The following is a 19,928-nucleotide window of genomic DNA, read 5'->3' on the forward strand; positions in this document are numbered from 1 at the left end:
TCCCTTGCCTGTAACCTCAAAATCAAAATCAATCATTTCTATTATTTCTCAATGGAATTCCATATTCATTTGTCTAGCTGCCTGATACTCAAACAACACTAACACTTGTCCTCAAGACACTGCTCAAATCAAACACCAATGAAAATAATCGAATACATGACTTACATCACCTCGCCTATTCATCCTCGCCCTTATGATTTATGACACATTCCGTAACTATCACTACTAGTATTAGATACTAGGAATACACCATCCTCGGTCAATAACTTACACCCGACATTCTATCGATCACTATTATCCACGGAACAAACATCACAAAGCCACAAACTTCACTTATTTTGGGGAGTGAATCGACTAACCAAACTAACCTTTACCAGGTACCTCTAACAAGAGGGAAACAATCTTCGACCTGTCTATCCGTAGGCACACACAACTCTTAAACGGAGAAACAAGACTAGCAACCAACGAAGTCCTCATCAGGACTACAGCAAACAGAAAGGGTAATAACTCCGCTCTCCTACGAGACTATCAATCTGGATCCGGACATACCTAACACCCCGTCACACATTACCATCAAACGTCCAACTGCGGACATCTAATCTCATGTAAGATGAAGCCGAACTCCTTACATACAAAGAGATGTGTGATGACCATGTCATATTTGTCCTTTTTTTTTATTTTTTTTTTACAACATTCATTTATTATTATTATTATTATTTTATTTTATTAATTAATTTCCTTTCTTGTTGCCTTAGGGTTTTGTGTTCAGAAATGTTTTCCGACATCTCATGTATTCACTTTACTTTAATTTATTGTTAATGCCTAAATTAATTATATAGAAAAACATGTTTGTTTAATTTCATTTCTTAGGGGTATGAATGCATAGTTTCTTCAAAAATATTTTCAATTTTTGGGGTTATTTGTGTAATTAACTTTTTGAGATATTTTGGTTTAGGGACCTTTTTGCAATTATTTTTGTGAGATATTTAGAAGAGGGACCTTTTTTGTCATGTTTAAAAAAGTGTGACAAGTGTCACCTTTTCCTTGGATCATTTGTTGACTTTTGGTTGGAGACACTTGGTAGTATATAATTGTGACAAATGTAGTGTGGAGATTCAATCTTGTGAGGAGGCCTTGGATCATGACAAGTGGAGGGGTGTGATGTGTGTGCATGAGACAGGTAATGTTAGTATAATTTTTATGCTTTGCAAGACAATGAGTTAGTGGAAAAGTTAGAGATTTTTAGTTGTCTTCCATTTTGCTCTCACCTAGCCACCATTGGAGACTTGAAACCCTAGGCTTGAAAGTTTGTTTCTAACCCTCTTCCACCATGCTTTTGGTCTTGCACTTGGAAGACAAAAGCTTCCCATCACCTTCCTCTATCACATCTTATCTTGGATTTCCACTTTGCTTCCATTTTCCCTTGGTTTCTTAGAGGTACAATTCTCTAGTGAAGTAAGGGGTGTTTTATATTTATACCCTTAGTGTTTTAATGTGTTATTTGAGGTTAATATACATTGTATACATGTTATTTTAATTCTAGGGTTACATATAGATGAAATTTGTATATAACTAACCTAGGGTTTCATATTGTTCAAGGCTTGTATGTGATTTACTTCTTGTATGGATGTTATTTCATTTGGTGGAAAATTAGAATCTAGTGATTTATTATAATGTAACTATAAACTTTTTACATGATTCTTGCCAATAAATGAGTTATGAAATTGATACTATGTTGTTGTGTGATTAAGGAATCGAAACTCACTATATATTAGCATGAATGGATTTCCTATGTTGACAATTGTGTAGTAGCATAGTTTCATTCACATTGTGAACTTGTCATTGCAAAGGCCATTGTAGTTTTGAAAACTTAGAGTATGAATTGTGTGGTTACATGTTTAAGACTTATAATATTAGCATGATTAAATCATTTATGTGAATAACATAATGTTAGTTTAAGTATGTACAAATTAAGGACTTAATTGAATGATTATTGAGTAATCTACATTGTTTTAGTATTGTGAACTTATTGATATATTGTCCATATGAGTGAATCATGGTGTGTGTATGCCACTTTGGCCTTAGGAACATGGTGGTCATCATTTTGTTCATAAAGTTCATGAGGTTATAAGTTGTGTATGTACGACATGCATAACATAATTGAAGGATAGAAGCTATCCGAACTTAAGAAGTGGATATCGAGTCCAAGGGATGAAATTCCCTATTCACACTGGGCAATGGGGTACGAAAATGCACCAATTGTTTAATCATATAAGATATCCAGCATAACATCATATTGCATCATAGAGTTACATGCGTGAGTTACATCATAGCAGAGTTTATGTATAGGTTGAGTTATAGTTCTTAGAGTGGTGTAAACTTTGTTATCCTTCTAGCTTTGTGGTAGTGGTTTTTTTTTGCAAGTATATTCCTATTGTTTAATTGTATTGCTTATTATGGATTGTGTTTAAAATGTTTCAAAGGTAGCTTTAGGATGATGTCTTAGCTTCACCTCAAACTTAGACGTCAGGGGGCATGATCCACCTGTATTCATTTATATTACACTTGCAAAACCATTAAAACTTTAGGTTATAGGCATACGCATCCTCCTACTGAGTAATTTGATTACTCACCTTAGTTGACTATTGTTTTTCAGGCAAGGAGACACTCTTCTTGGATGCACAACATCCATAGCTCGGCTTGTGTTTCATTTGGTCATCTTTTATATATTTATAGCATGCAAGTGTTAGCATGATTTACTTATCTTTTGAAGTTAACAATGTGTAATGTAACTAGAAGCATGCCTTGCTTCCTTTTATGTGTGTAATATGTACCCTAACACTTTATTTTTATGTCAACTTATCATGTATGTAATGAGGCCAAGGGCCAAGCACTTCAATGTTTATGAATTATGTCATTTAGTATCATGTTTTTATCTCTTTAACATACCATGCACTCGGGGGCATTTTCGTCATTTTACTTTGCTTTTTATTCTTGGTTTGGACTATAGGTGATCCTAGAACCAATTTTTAGGGGGGAGGGAGTTGTTTCACCAATTTTTTCCAAAAAGTCCTATTTTTGCATTAAAATTCAAACATTTTCGAAAAATCACAGCTTGTAGCCCAGCCATTTATAATCAATTGCACCTGAGCACCATTTTTTGTGCCCATTTTTCGTCATTTAGGATCGATCATAACCCATTTACGAACGATCGCACCTAGGCATAGGGTGCTTTCCTGGCAATTTTTTAGCCAAACATTAAACTTGCATATCTTACTCATTTTAAGTCCAAATTAGGTAATTCTTGAGCCTAAATTTATCGATTTTTCGTTGTCTTTCCAATTGTACCAATCCCATTTTTAGTTTCAATTTCTACTGAGAGATATGATTGTTTTAGTGGAACAGTGTCGGGATTTTGTTTGAATCGTTATAGGGTTTTCGTGGGATTTCACTTCCAATGACCTTAGGACTTCATATGAGTACCAATAGATATCATTGGGTTATTTTTATCTCTTTTGACTTGTTGGGAATCAAATTTCCTTCTCTCAGGGTATAATGACCATTTTACCCCTAGTTCCATATTTGGTCTGTTTTAACCTTAGCTTCCGTTTTTGTTTCCTTTATGAGTTCCGTGACTTCTTAGAAGGTCACTTTGTCGTCTTAGAGGTGGTGTCCATCTCTAGAGATCTCTTCTCTTTTCATTGTTTTCGCGTTTTGGACTCGTTATCGGGTCAGTTTTCGGGTTACTCACTGACGCACCGGGTTCTTTGAAATTCGGGCCTCCACAAGATGAACCAACAAGATACCCGTATGAAGCTACGGACTCAATACTAGGCAACCTCGCCACTAACTAACCATCTCGCACCACCAGTGCCTATCGAAATCCTATGGGGACCCGACACTAGAACCTCGTAAACCAAATGCCTAACCGTCATGCTAAACAAAAGAACCTAACACGTACCACTTACTCATCTAGTGTTAGGACCTAGTCACAACACGACTATCATATAAGAGCATCAATACTCATAGCATAATAATACCAGGAATGATCACTGTACGCTAGACACTGCGTCTCGTTCTATCTAGAACCGTCATTCTCAAATAATAACCTCTATGCCATAAAATGACACCTCGACACCTATTCTATCTTTACCTTTCTGGGTAACATTACCTCAAACAACGTGCACACAAGACCCATGACCTTAGTTATAGCAACCCACTAACTCGTCAGAAGAAAAATGTGCCTATATAGTAACACCACCCTCACTAGCTCTAAAAGACTAAACAGTCTACAACTGCCTCGACCAGCGCATAACCCCATCACTTAACTGACAATATGCAATAAGCAACTCGTTCGGGTCACATCTTAAATTATCTTACTCTTGGGTACTAAAACATCACGCCATAACACCTCTACTACCATCATCGAATAACAACTCGAAACTTTCATCCCATCGGACCATCAAGCTACTACCAAGTGATTCTTTCTTAAACATCCTTAGGATAACACCATCACAACAAGAGAGTATGCGTTACTCTCGATACTCCTTACAGCAACCACTACATGCTGCTAGAAAAGAACCTTCATATGGCAATGCCATGCCGACAAACCCCAAAAGGAAAGATGAACACCAAAACCATAGTGCTCCATGCCCAACTGTCTCCTTTAAACCAACTACAGCACCATCAGTCGCTAATACTTAACCAGTTACTTGAACCAATCTTCCTAAGACAATCTACACACCTAGTCAAGGAAAGTTCACGCTCTAGCTTCAATATCATTAACTAGAACACCCTTGGCCCTGGCAAAAGTCAAATGGGACTACCAGCTAAACCTACGAAATCACCCTCATTCCAATCGTTCTAATCAACAGTCCATCTCTTTAGGTCCTCAAATAATAAGTACTATCTCCTGGTAATCCAGACATAAACAAAATACAACTCCAGTCCTTAGCTTTCAAACTCTACAACATACTCCACGTGGTAACACAACACCTACCATCTATCACCTCTTCCTCAAATAACTGAATGCTTCAATGACCATATACTATCGACCTTATCGTGCAATCGTGCACTACGCAGCTAAAACTGACCATTATACCCCACCTCAAAACTCTCTCGACAACCGTGCCAACCTATGGCCCCGCTCATCAACCGAGCTATGCAATTAACTCACTGAGAGTTAATTACCCACAACACACTACTGTAGCTTTCGGAAATGGGAATCACCCCTCAACCAATCATTCTCTAGAGCAACTCTTACAAGACCGCCGAGGATCACATCTACTAATGAGTCATCCGTCACTGGCATGACTCTATCCAATACCTACGTCAACCTATAGTTTCTAGATCAAACAAGTTCCCTTAACAACCATGATCAACACGTCTCATCATACCTTACTAAAGTACTCGTAACATACCTTCATAATCCCTAAACATACTCGTAAATCCACTAGTCTCATCATACCTTCCATAAACCGGTTCGAAGAGAACCGCCGTACCAAACGGTGACCTAAGTCACAAACACTAGCCTCTTAAGGTCATACATATCTCACAAAAACTTCTCATCGTACGCTTAACCTCCACGGTCACAAGTACCCATGCGCTAACACATGAAACTCATATACCTCAGCCTGGACATCGCACCATGCAATAGGCGATCATTCTAAGGTCGTGCCTCAAGTACCACACTATAAAAACAATGAGAAAATTGGAATAACCATGCACCGAATAGCTCAATCCACGAGCTAAAAATTCACACTCCTCATTCGATAAGAACTGGCACCCAAACGACACTGGAGCGACCGAGCTCCTCATTTACTCAGGTCACAACCCACACAATCATCTATGTCGCAACAAATATCGTACCATACCAATAACCTTCATATGCCCATCCGCATACTCTTATATATGCATATATATATATATATATATATATATATATATATATATATATATATATATATAATAAGCGGGACCTACACCTTAACACAATCGTGTCCTATCACATCAACTAAAATAAATGCCTACTAATTCATTATGTAAAATTAAACGTCCCGTTCATCATCATCCTTTCATAAAACACACGATTGTTTAACCGTGCTCGACTATCCGTCACATTACTATGCACAATTACCATTAACTTTACTATTTAACGCATGATTACACAAACCGTGCCTATTACTTGCCATTATACCATGCACCTTACACTTGTCATCTCATTGCAATCAACATGCTTTCAATCATTTACACATTTCATTGATATGGCCATGTAACATACATTTTAGCAATTAAACACGTAAGCATGTGAACACTTAGAAAGTAAGCATACCCTTTTAAAACCGTAAACACATAAGCACGTAGTACATAGCACATAGTCAATATAAGTCAACCTCTCACCCCGTCTAGATAAGCCACCACCCGTTGTTCGAAAGGTATTCTAACCTAAAGCTATGATACCAAACCTGTAACAACCCAAACCCGAGGGTCTGGATCGCTAACCGGGTCTTAACCCGACCCGAAGTCATCCAATGGTAACACGCTTATTTCGCGTTAAATTAATACTTTAAGGCCCAACAAGGGCAAAATAGTCATTTAACACACACACACACACACACACATATAATGGTTTTAAAACCCAAAAAAATGGGTAAAACGGTCTTTTAATAAGGTCGTCCAATGATTATGATTATATCTGGGGGGTAATATGGCCATCCCCATGGCTAACAAATGGAACTTGGCCTTGTTGTTGTTGTGGTTGGTGAATGAATGGCCTAGGCGTGTCTAATGGTACTTGAATGTTCTCATGATGCACATTTGGATGGAGGATACCTTGTTGGTCTATGTGACCAAGGTCCTCTACATGCTCTTCATTATGGCCTTCCATTGATGTAAAAGATTGGGTAGAACTAGAACTTTCTCTTCCCCTAGGATTTCTAACTACGGATTCAAGATGCAAATCAAAAGGGATAAGAGTTGGTCTTAGTGAGTTATTGTATTTTATTAGATCACATGGTGTGTAACAATATCCTTAAGTGAATGGAAGAGGGCAAAAGTGGAAAATAAATTACAAGGGTAAAATAACAGGAACCGGTCGATGCCTAACACATACACGTCGACTAGTTTGAGTGAATCGGTCGACGTAAACCTTTTTCACGTCGACCAATTTGAGTGATTCGGTAAACTTGAACCTTTTCACGCCGATCGGTTGTGTCTTGTACAGTAGAAAAACCTAATGTCCAAAATATAGAGTTACCGATCGACGTGTAGACACTTACACGTCGACCGAAACTTCCCAGGTTTTGATTTTCTTTTTCTTTTTTGATCCGTAATTTGCTCAACCAATTTTTGTGCACAACTATCCCACAATACAACCACTAAATAACACTAAAATAATAATATAACACCATTATATATATATATATATATATATATATATATATATATATATATTCCCAATAATGATTTAATTCATACATATTCAAACAAAACTACATTAATATAATTTTAGGCCTATCCACACCCATGTGTTATGAAATACACAACTACATCCATATGTGAGGATTTAATAAGATTGAATTTAATTACATCCTAAACTTGGTCAAAATGTGTCCAAAGGAATAGCCACTCATTGTCATGGTGACAATTACAAAATAATACATTTTTGCTCCATTTCTTACAAATAGTACATGGATTACTAATGATACAAAAATAATGGATTCTTCAACACCGACTACACATGTGGAGGAACATTGTCGAGTACCTCCTTGCCGTGACCTGAAAAATAATAAAGGAAGGGGTGAGCATGGAGGCTAAGCATGAGATACCTAAGGCACCAACTTTGTACTCCCTTGAGCCACACATCACACATACGGGATAAATAGGCAACCGGGATTATACTTGGGGTTTTTTTTATAGCATTTAATCCACAAATCAATAACCATAATAGAATTTTGGCATGTCAATACAAATATGCATAAAATGTAATGCAATGCTCCACATTCTCCCAACCTTGGTCTCAACCGACCCCAAATTGGCCTACACCGACCCTAGACTTGGTCTCTACCGACCTCAAACTCACATTTGAAAACCGCTAACCAACTTTACTGAGGCGAGATTGATAACTGTCCCTGGTTCCAAATCCGACAACCATTTGGGACCTAATATCAACTTCTTCACATCCAAAACCGGCACGTGCTCCCTTTAGGTCAAATTAGCACCGGACTCGCGAAATCCGATTCCTTCTTTTAAACACTATATAAAAAGTCCTTGCATCTAAGGCAGAAAATGAATCTAGCCGATGGTTCTTCTTATTCTCTCTTTTGCACAACTGCCTGAAGTCAGCCACCAAAAGACATAGTTTAGTGTTCAATAAGTATTTACAAACTCTGGCACGCTCGTAAACTTCATCGGCTGTATGAGCCCAAAAACGCGCGAACAATATATATATAGTAAAGAAAAATTTAGAAATATAAAATATACATATTGTGTTTATAATATTATAGTAATAAATTTAAATAAGAAGAAGGGAGAAAAATAATAATAAAAGAAAAAAATGTTACAACACATGCATCATATATAAGTGAAAAAATAAGAATTTAAAGAAGTAAGTGTGTGTCTGTGTGTTGGGGGAAGAAACATGAGAGAACTTAAAAAAAAAAAAAAAAAAAAAAAAAAAAAAAAGGAGAGTTTTATTGAAGAAGGGAGTTATATATATATATATATATATATATAGAGAGAGAGAGAGAGAGAGAGAGAGAGAGAGAAAAAAAAAATCAAAAGAATTTGAAGAGTAAAAGAGAAGAAATAAAGAAATAATAGACACATATACACATACATAAAAGAGTATATATCCATTGGCCGTGGCCGTGCCAACCCTCACCCTAGGGGCGGAGCCAGGATTTTATTATTAAAGGCATGGTATAAAAAATGAAGAGAAAGAAGAAGAGTAAGAAGGAAAAGAAAGAAAAAATTAGATAAATTTATAAAATAATAATAATTTCAATGGACATTATATAATATTTTACAAAATTTTGGAAGGACATTATGTGATAATTTATAAATTTAAGGGTTAATTTCACTAACATCCCCTCAAGTTTGGCCAAAGATCACATTGAAATATTTTTTAGAAATAACTATTACTTAAGTCTAATTTTACTTTTCCGTCAGTGACATCGTTACAAACGTGCGAAAAAACAAATATACCCCTAACTTTTTAATATATTGTATTTCAAAATATTAACAATTTAAAAAGACATAATTGCCCTCATTAATTACTCTCACCCACCCCTCCTCACTCTCTCTCTCTCTCTCTAACTTTGCTGGCACCATTTTTAGATTCTTCAAGCTTTCCTTCTCTTTAGTGATTAATTAAAGAAAAATAATAATAAAGATAAACAAAATAGAGAGATGGAAGGAAAAAAATACAAAAAATATATATTTTTTTAGTAATATGTAAGTATTTCATATTACTAATACTAGATGATATATATACATAAACCCCAACCCCGTTTAGGCGGTTTTGGGTGGGGATGGGAATGGGGTGAGGGGTTTCTAAATGGTTGTAGGGGCGGGAGAGGGTACACCCGCCCATAATTGCCACCATTTCCATCCCTAAACATATGTATTATAATTGGAAATTCTGTAAAATTTTCACTAATATTTTGCACACAAGTTACCATTAATTTTCTTTTAACCCCTTTTTCTTCTCAAATTTTCCCTCACAACTAAATATTTGTTTTTGTTTTTGTTTTCGTTTTCTTGGACCCTTTTACTATCTAAATTAATAGCTTCTATCGCCACTCATCAATTTCATTCCTTTCTATTATATTTTCAGTCACTTAAATTTTTACTTTACAAACCTAATAGCTTTATAATAAAATTTAAATCCGTGTTTGGGTTGTACCAAAACCACAAGTCCAACCTTCTTATTCAGCCTCACTAAAAATGATTTATCTTAAAATTCACAATAAACAATAATATTAATAAAATTTGCAAAGATAACAATCTCATTAGATTTTATCCATTTTTACATTTAAGTGAACCTTAACCCATATTACTAACTAAATAATTCAATGTAAGAATAATTCACTGGGCATGCCAGAATTCGTCGAGAAGGCAGGTTCGGGACACCCTCGCTATGCATATTTTTTAATAAAAATAATTCGAAGTTGAACAAATTTAAGACAAATTTTGTGAGGAAAAAGAAAAATTATAGTCAAATATTTAACAGTGATAATAACAAAAATGTTGTTAAAATTTATAATTATCATAAAAAATAAAATAAAAAATTTACAAATTTTAATTAATACAAAATTTTATTTATATATTAATTATTAATCATAACGGATTCCGAACTTTGATGATCTTAGCGGAGGATGGGTTAATTTGATATCACTAATAAGAATGCAAACAATGTCTAATTGTGAATGGCTATTCTGATCAAGAGATTGTAAAGAGTAAGGAATTAATGAACTTCTTTTAAAGTATCTGTGCCATTGTAAAAAGGTCTTTATGTACTTTTTCGCTTTTAGAAGAATCCAGACGAATCTCTGAAATTTACTTTAGACAAAACTAGTGCTTCTTTTGGATTTAAAGCCTGCAGAAGTATGCAGTCTCGTTTGAACTTTGAAAGCATCCTATGGAGGGTATTCTAAATCTTGGTGCTGTAGGTTTTTTTTTTTTTTTTTTTTTTAATATCATTATATCTATTTTTAATATATTTATATTTATTTACTTTAGTCAAATTTAATGTATTAAAAATCATCATTATATTTATATTTACTTATTTTAATCGGATTTAATGTATTAAAAAATTATTACAGTGTGTTGAAAAAGAGTCCCGGGTCCCTACAAAAATACGTAATTGGTTAGAAGGTCCCTTGCCGTTATGTTTAGATAATAAAAATTAGTAAAATAATATACACTCCGTTCTAAAATAGTTAGGTACTTTGAAACTATGAGTCACACTTATATAAGATACCCAACTATTTTGAAACAAAGGAAGTACTTAACAATTTTTACTTTACATTACAATCGACTTGATATGACAATTAATAATAAAAATATAAATATAAAAAATATTTTTATTAAAAATTGACAACAGCTCTTATTGAACTCTTTATATATATTTTTTAAGTATTCTAAAAATTATAAACTATTTTGATTATTGTGCCTCGAAGGTTAGCATACCAACCGTCAGGTAGCCATTCTGAATGACACTTTGGCAAGTTCGCATATGCTACTAAATGGGTGTGTACCTCAAAATGGGCACCCGCCTGACTCGTTTGAATTTCTTAGAAATTAGATGAAGGTGATTAATAATAACATGAAAAGGACCATCTTTGTTTATGCTCCCCGTGGAGATTCGCTATTCGCTATGATACCATCTGTCACTCAACTCGCTCACTGTGTAAATATTATTCACTTTGCGTACTCTCTATACTCACAATTTTCAAAGCGTGTCTAGATTGTTAGAAAGTATCTACACATAGAAGTGCCAATAACCTCTTCCCTAAATCCTATCCCCCAAATTATGTGGGACATCCAGATGCACTGTGCACATGAATGGTTTAGAACAAATTGAGTTATACTTTTCATAATTTCTTGGTAATGGTAAGTACAATCACATTTTTTTTTTTTTTAGCTCGACAATGGTTAGTACTTATTCGGGGGAGGGGGAATCCAACTAGGATCAATAGGGTGGAAGGCACTTTAGGCCTGACCCTTTTCCCACTTGGACAACACTACCACAGCTGTACAATGACAAATTCATGCATACAAATTTTGTTGATATTCTACCTCTTATACAGTTATATATGTACATGTATATAGATGGAGAGACTGTGCATACCCAAAGTAAGATCTGAAAAACCAGAAGAACAATCAAAATTAACAGATGCAGCCGCTTAGAATCTAGGTACAAGGTACTAACTATGCATAATACATGAACAAGCTATTCCCCGCAGAACAAGCAATCAAGTTGGTTCTTGGATGCCAAGCGAGATGCAGTAGCTTAGAATTTAAGTTGCAAGAAAATTCATTATTTCCCGAACTAGCATTTTCATACCCTGAAAAAAGAAAGGTGCGATATTTAGCTGAGATTAAATTGAAAATATATCCACGATCAAAACAATTAAAAATGTATTAAAATCGCAAAAATGCTGAAGCTGAGGAAATTTTTTAAATTTTGGAACTGCAACCTTCCCGGGAAAATGCACGTGACAAGCTGCTTAGTGATGACCTTCTAGCTCTTGGAGCAGCTTGGAGATGTGGCTTCCTGCATTTTAAGGAGCAAAAAGAACAAAAAACACGATTGAATGTGATTGAAGCAAGATGAGTATGGATATCCTACTGTAAAAGTAAGTATGGGTCTCTACTGGCTTATGGTATCTGATGAATACTTGAAAGCTCATTTTGCAGAAATTGATTCATTTTGATCCCAATAATAGAAGAACCTCAGCTTGCCACAATTTCTACCAGTAGCGTCCTTTAAGTTTTTCAGTATAGGGCCACTTTATGATCCATTGTTGATTTGATGATCAACTTCCTCCCTAAGGGAGCCTTTTTCTAAAAACGGATCCCAACAAATATAATGTCTTTGCAAATAGATTCAGCTTTCAGCATGCAGGGTGAAGAATTTTACTCCAGTTAAGATGGGTTGTCCATGAGTGCCCAAACAACCCTTGTATACAATATGCTACTGCTAAGAAGTGAAGAAAAACCATATACAGTGTTGGTCTCGTCTTCATGAGGTACTTGGACGGGTGGACTGACTAGTGCACAAAGTGGCTGCTTCAGACTCAAACCTGCATTCTCATGCTTTCCAGACCAAGTGTTTGCCCATTTTTTGGCAAGTGACCAAAATTTAACCATTGCATAAAGAAATGACCCCTCAAGTATAAACAATAAAATAGAATTATATTATTATATCACAGGCCAACTTGAAAATGTGCTTTTTGTGCAAAGAGGAAGCTATATAGACACAGACACGCGCACACACATTGGTAATGACATCCACTAACTAGTTAGTAGTTACTGATCACAACTTAGAAAGGATCGGGCTAGAACCATATTGATAATTTACTAGTCTTAATCTATGATGTTAACACTAACTAAAAAGCAGACAAATCTTTCAAAGAACTCCTAGTGGGGCTGCCGGGCGATGGTCTACACAGATTGAGAAATGTACCACAAATCATGAACCGACATTGCCAATGCTTTTTCTGAAACAATACAATCTTAATGCTCGCATTGAAGAAATAGGAGAGGTATGACGATCACTCACCAGAGAGACAGCGACCAAATGAAACATATACTGATTTTTACTAATTGGAAGGCCCAAATTATAGATCTCCCCAGCATATGAAACAAGTTTGTATAATGATTGATAACATGAGAAGGCAATACCATAACTATCCTTTTTTTTTAGCTATACCATAACTATCTTTATTTCAAAGGGATGCAACTGCAGTTCCTACACTTGATGCTGGATCTCATCCTAAATGGGATAAGTGATAATTCGGTTCAACTTGCTCCTACTGCTAAATCTGCTTCTATATCCTTTTATCATAGGAGGATAATTTGGCCGGTTATTGTTGATTTGAAGGCAGGATCAGGTTTGAAGATTGTTTCAAAAAGACTGTAACTTCTATTTCACAACATTGAAGGGAGGGAAGCACCTTAGAAAGCCTTTTCAAATGCCTCCACGAGGATCAAAAACTCCCTCTAAAAGCTACAGCATCCTACCAATCCTCGCATGCGCTCCTTGGTGGCTTTGCTATCAGTAGTTGGGAGAGGTCCATTATGATTGAGATAGATCATTCACGAACTCCCCTGTCAATTCTGTAAATAGCTGGAAGACTTACTCCTACTGGGCATGTACAACTTCAAGGGATGGACTTGATCGAATGGCCGTTGGCCACCACTAGCAATTCTGGTAGACGACATCAAAATGACCATTATTAGCATGTAGTATATTGGCCCAAGAGCATCCAGAACAAAGTGTATTGGGAACATTCTCTCCCAAGGATATATGTGCTCCTACGCATCAACTCAATCTCTAACCACAAAGCTATGCGTGCCTAATCATAGCCCTATAGACAGCCAAGTCTACAGAATCTCTCTAAGGAGGCCAAGCCAGGTTCCTGTAAGTCAAGTGAGTATGTCATAGCCCAAAAGCACTTATAGTTTGCTATTCACTTGTTCACTTTATTGTTTATGGTTTTTAATTTTTCATTTTACAGTTATTAATCCAGCTCCAGTGGATCTCCCAGAATGGGAAGCTGGATCAATTGCATGATACAGTGTTGAATATGCATAGGATGTGATCTTTTATAGTTCACTGTTGGTGGAAGCCAATGTCCTTGAGACTCATTGCGAGCATGTGCTAACCAACTTACAAGTTCTAGATTTTAGGGAAGCCAAAAAATGTGAGCGCCTAGCACAGCTGCACAAGCCTTATGAAAAAGGCTCCTTGCTAAAGATAGGGTTACTGAAAACTTAAGAAGAGTCATTCCATACATGTACCCTTTAAATGTGCTCAAGAGATAGACAAATGATACTGTTGGAAATTGTGTCTCAAATTCCTATTCTAATTAGAATTCTATTTTAGAGTTGTATTATGTTAGGTAATTTCTTGTTTGGCAAGTCTTGGCCTTTTAAGGAATTGTAATCCTTGTCCAACAAGAAATTGTGTTTGTAACTCTATAAATAGGTACATATGTTGTCTCATGAGAGAGTTGATGGGTAGAGGTAGTATGTGGGTTGGTAGAGTAGGAAAAACATCGGTGACACTGGTAGCGAGGAAATAGACTCGTGGAGTGATACATGGTGAAATGACATGTATGTGGTGCTGGTATTCTATTGTTGTAATATCTCCACGAATCATAGTGTAATCTCTTCTCATCTATGGACGTAGGTCGGTTTTGGATGAACCATGTAACTTTTGTGTTTGTATGTGATTGCTTTGTTAGCTTTCATTGGATTTATGTATCTGTGCACTTCCGCTGCTCCAACAAATTGGTATCAGAGCCAAAGGTGAAGGAAATCTAGAAAACACAAGAAGTCTCAACATGTGCTGCAACGGGCTTCAATTGTAGGTGGAGTCAATTGGCTTGGTTACATGGCATGAAGCTCGAGTAGTCAAGGTGGGCCTTAGAGGTTTGACTAGTCGATCAATGTATAATGTGGACAATTCAGAGTTTTGCAAGAGTATCGTCAAGACCGAAGGTGGAAAAGAATTGTCATGGTCAATGTCGTGGAAGCGATGATTGGCTGGATAGAATTTGAGCCAAGGTGGAGATTGTTGGAAATTGTGTCTCAAATTCCTATTCTAATTAGAATTCTATTTTAGAGTTGCATTCTATTAGGTAATTTCTTGTTTGGCAAGTCTTGGCCTATAAGGAATTGTAATCCTTGTCCAACAAGGAATTGTAATCCTTGTCCAACAAGGAATTGTGTTTGTAACTCTATAAATAGGCACATATGTTGTGAGTTGAGACTTATGAGATGGAGAGATATGTAGTATCACGCGGGAGTTGATGGGCAGAGGTAGTATGCAGGTTGGTAGAGTAGGAAAAACACCAGTGACATTAGTAGCGACTCGTGGAGTGGTACATGGTGAAAAGATATGTGCGTGGTGTTGATACTCTATTGTTACTCTCTTGTTGTAATATCTCTACGAATCATAATGGAATCTCTTTTCATCCATGGATGTAGGCTGGTTTTGGCTGAACCATGTATCTTTTGTGTTTGTATGTGATTGCTTTGTTGGCTTTCATTGGATTTATGTATTTGTGTGCTTCTGCTCCTCCAACAAATACATTTATAGATGCATATATATATATATATATATATATATATATATTCTGACAAAACAAAAAAAGGAATGGAATAGACATCCCGTTAGATTTCTACGTGTCCTTCATAACCACCCAATTATTTTAATGTCACTATATTTTTTTTTTTTTTGATAAGTAAAAATAATATTAAAAAAGGCGTTCAAAAGGAGAACGCGTCCCAATTACAAAAGTGGAACCGGAGCTAAGGCCCCAAAGAATCCAGAAAAGTAATTAAATCATATGAAGAAGAACAAAAGCTCATCTTCACATAATTGAAGAGAGAACGAAGAATGTAAAGTTTGATCGTTTCCGTAGGCGACTCTTTTCCTTCAAACATTCTGCTGTTTCTCTCCTTCCAAATGCACCACCATACGCAATGTGGAACAATTCTCCAGAACTCGCGAACGTTTCTTCTCACTCGACAACCTCTCCAAATATGAATCAATTCCTTAGTAGATCGTGGCATAACCCAACACATGCCAAACAACCTAACAATAAGATTCCAACAGTCAGTCGCCACAGGACAATGCAAAAAGAGGTGGTTAACGGACTCCTCGCCAACCTTGCATAGACAACAGCGATTAACTATACAATTGCCCCTTTTTCTCAAATTATCAATTGTCAGAATCTTTCCCCACATGGCAGTCCAAACAAAGAAAGCCACCCTAGTTGGAGCCATAGACCGCCAAATAGTTTTCCACGGGAAGTCTCGATTAACAAAATTTGACAAACATAAGAACAAAGATCTAACTTCGAAACGACCATGAGAAGAGGGAACCCAACTTAAAACATCATTACCTCTGCCAACGCCCTCCTGTCGATACAGAAGATCCAAAAAAACACATACCTCGTCCATCTCCCAATCCTGAAAAGAGCGCCGAAAATGCACATCCCATATAATCCCGCTGCTATCAAGCCTATAGCAATCGACTATGTAGGCGTGTTTATTAATGGCAATACTATATAATCTTGGAAAAGTACGAGAAAGTGACTGATCCCCACACCAGAGATCTTCCCAAAACCGAATGCAACATCCGTCATGAAGTTTGAATCTGATATGAGCCGAAAAAACATCCCATCCTTTCCGAATAGCCTTCCACATCCCTACTCCTCCCGCTAGGGTAACCGGACGCGTAGACCAACCACCAGCCTCTTCGCCAAACCGACAAGAGACTAGCCTGCGCCATGGTCGATGTCTTTCCCTCCCAAATCTCCATAACCACTTACCCAAGAGAGCTTGATTGAAAGCAGTCCAAACAAAGAAAGCCACCCTAGTTGGAGCCATAGACCGCCAAATAGTTTTCCACGGGAAGTCTCGATTAACAAAATTTGACAAACATAAGAACAAAGATCTAACTTCGAAACGACCATGAGAAGAGGGAACCCAACTTAAAACATCATTACCTCTGCCAACGCCCTCCTGTCGATACAGAAGATCCAAAAAAACACATACCTCGTCCATCTCCCAATCCTGAAAAGAGCGCCGAAAATGCACATCCCATATAATCCCGCTGCTATCAAGCCTATAGCAATCGACTATGTAGGCGTGTTTATTAATGGCAATACTATATAATCTTGGAAAAGTACGAGAAAGTGACTGATCCCCACACCAGAGATCTTCCCAAAACCGAATGCAACATCCGTCATGAAGTTTGAATCTGATATGAGCCGAAAAAACATCCCATCCTTTCCGAATAGCCTTCCACATCCCTACTCCTCCCGCTAGGGTAACCGGACGCGTAGACCAACCACCAGCCTCTTCGCCAAACCGACAAGAGACTAGCCTGCGCCATGGTCGATGTCTTTCCCTCCCAAATCTCCATAACCACTTACCCAAGAGAGCTTGATTGAAAGCAGTCCAAACAAAGAAAGCCACCCTAGTTGGAGCCATAGACCGCCAAATAGTTTTCCACGGGAAGTCTCGATTAACAAAATTTGACAAACATAAGAACAAAGATCTAACTTCGAAACGACCATGAGAAGAGGGAACCCAACTTAAAACATCATTACCTCTGCCAACGCCCTCCTGTCGATACAGAAGATCCAAAAAAACACATACCTCGTCCATCTCCCAATCCTGAAAAGAGCGCCGAAAATGCACATCCCATATAATCCCGCTGCTATCAAGCCTATAGCAATCGACTATGTAGGCGTGTTTATTAATGGCAATACTATATAATCTTGGAAAAGTACGAGAAAGTGACTGATCCCCACACCAGAGATCTTCCCAAAACCAAATGCAACATCCGTCATGGAGTTTGAATCTGATATGAGCCGAAAAAACATCCCATCCTTTCCGAATAGCCTTCCACATCCCTACTCCTCCCGCTAGGGTAACCGGACGCGTAGACCAACCACCAGCCTCTTCGCCAAACCGACAAGAGACTAGCCTGCGCCATGGTCGATGTCTTTCCCTCCCAAATCTCCATAACCACTTACCCAAGAGAGCTTGATTGAAAGGAACTAAACGTCTTATACCAAGTCCACCCAATTTCACAGGCTTACAAACATCCTCCCATTTGATAAGGTGGTACTAGAACTCATCGCCCTTACCACCCCAAAGGAAATCCCTTTGAATTTTTTCAATTCTGTCTGCAATGGAACAAGGGATTTGGAACATAGAGAGAAAATAAGTGGGAAGGCTCGACAAGGTGCTCTTTATAAGAGTAACTTTACCCCCTTTTGACAAGTATTGCTTCTTCCAACCTGCTAATCTCTTCGCGTACCTGTCAATCACAGAATCCCAACTCCCCACTAAACTAGAAGAGACCCCTAGGGGCAAACCCAAATAAGAAATAGGGAATTAGCTCACTCTGCATCCAAGGACTGCAGCTAAAGAGGAAATATCCGGAACATTCCCTACTGGGACAAGCACACTCTTTGTCACATTGACCTTTAGCCCGGAAACTGCCTGAAAACAAGTCAGAACACACCTCAAGTGTCGAAGTTGAGACACATCAGCATAACAGAAAACCAGGGTGTCATCTGCAAAGAGTAAATGGGAAATCTCCATCTGATGGTCTAAATCTCTACCCACTCTAAAACCCTTAACAAAACCAATGTCACTATATTCCCTCTAAAAAAATTGAGATTGAAGAATCATTAGCTGAGGATTTAAGACAGATCTGCAACTACTTCCAAGGGAGTAGAATACATAAAGTTATGGCCCGGATAAAGAAGATCAAACTTTGATGTATAGATATATACCTTTTACTTGAAACCTAAAAAGTCACAAGCCTGAGTGTGGGAACAGACCTTTTTGAGATTCATTTTTATATTCTGGTCTTTCTCTCCTCTCCGTCACTAAATCTCCAGTAACAGACTTGCAACTAGAGCTAGTAGATTCGCAAGCAAAACCGAAAGAGGGGATTCTCTGATTCAATAGCCTTACAACAAAAAGTCCTGCTTAAAGCACTAGCTGAGTTCTGATTTAAAGATTCTTACAAGTTCAGAACCAAAAATGATAATGCGCATGACTTTCACATTCATCAGTAAAGTCAGCCTCTTATAAATTTTAAGACAGGTGCATGACTCTAGCTCTAATCACTAAAGTCCACTTTTATAAATTTACTTCTCTAGTTTGAAACCAACATTAAAGCAACATGGGATCCACTCCGGATTCATTCTTTAACCATGATGATCTGTATTAGTATGATCATTTGATTCAGTAATAGTGGAAAAAATAAAAATAAACAGAAAAGAATAATACTTGGACCATGTATCTGGGGCCAATCTATGATAGAAGACCATAATCTGATTTTCCTTTTTTTTTTTTTAACTTCAAAATGACTCACCTTTTTTTTTTTTTTTGATAAGTACAAAATGACTCACCTTTTACCACACAATAAGGAATTTTTGTTATATTAGAAGTAGAAGTGATGTGGATCATTCAGGAATCGAAGTCAGTTTGCTCTGTAAAAAGAAGATATCAATGAACTTAGATGAAAAGGTTTTACTGGTTTCAGCAAATTTTCTTGATCATGTGACTTATCCATTTTTTCCTTTTTTTAATAAGTTTGTGAGAAATTATAACATTACATAATCAATCCACTTATGTATCCAATCATCTCTAAGAAGACCATCTTGTAA

The 19,928-nt window shown here is 37.0% G+C and overlaps 1 protein-coding gene across 5 annotated transcripts in view; it reads right to left on the reverse strand.

The window, feature by feature from the left end:
* Nucleotides 1-10,671: 10,671 nt before the first annotated feature.
* Nucleotides 10,672-19,928, reverse strand: part of LOC132282553 (serine/threonine protein phosphatase 2A 55 kDa regulatory subunit B beta isoform-like) — a 37,130-nt gene continuing 27,873 nt past the window's right edge. For 2 of the 5 annotated variants that reach the window (XM_059784274.1, XM_059784273.1), the window contains 2 exons: nucleotides 12,201-12,277; nucleotides 10,672-12,068 (listed from right to left, as the gene is read on the reverse strand). In XM_059784274.1, the coding sequence (XP_059640257.1) occupies nucleotides 11,932-12,068; nucleotides 12,201-12,277 (214 nt within the window). In that variant the 3' untranslated portion in view covers nucleotides 10,672-11,931. The remainder of the gene's footprint in view (nucleotides 12,069-12,200; nucleotides 12,278-19,928) is intronic. The other 3 variants (XM_059784276.1, XM_059784275.1, XR_009471797.1) reach the window with 2 other exon arrangements.

The sequence above is a fragment of the Cornus florida genome, unplaced genomic scaffold, assembly GCF_030987335.1.
Source record: "Cornus florida cultivar Cherokee Brave unplaced genomic scaffold, ASM3098733v1 CherokeeBrave_3.0.0_Hap2_Chr11, whole genome shotgun sequence".
Classification (NCBI taxonomy): domain Eukaryota; kingdom Viridiplantae; phylum Streptophyta; class Magnoliopsida; order Cornales; family Cornaceae; genus Cornus; species Cornus florida.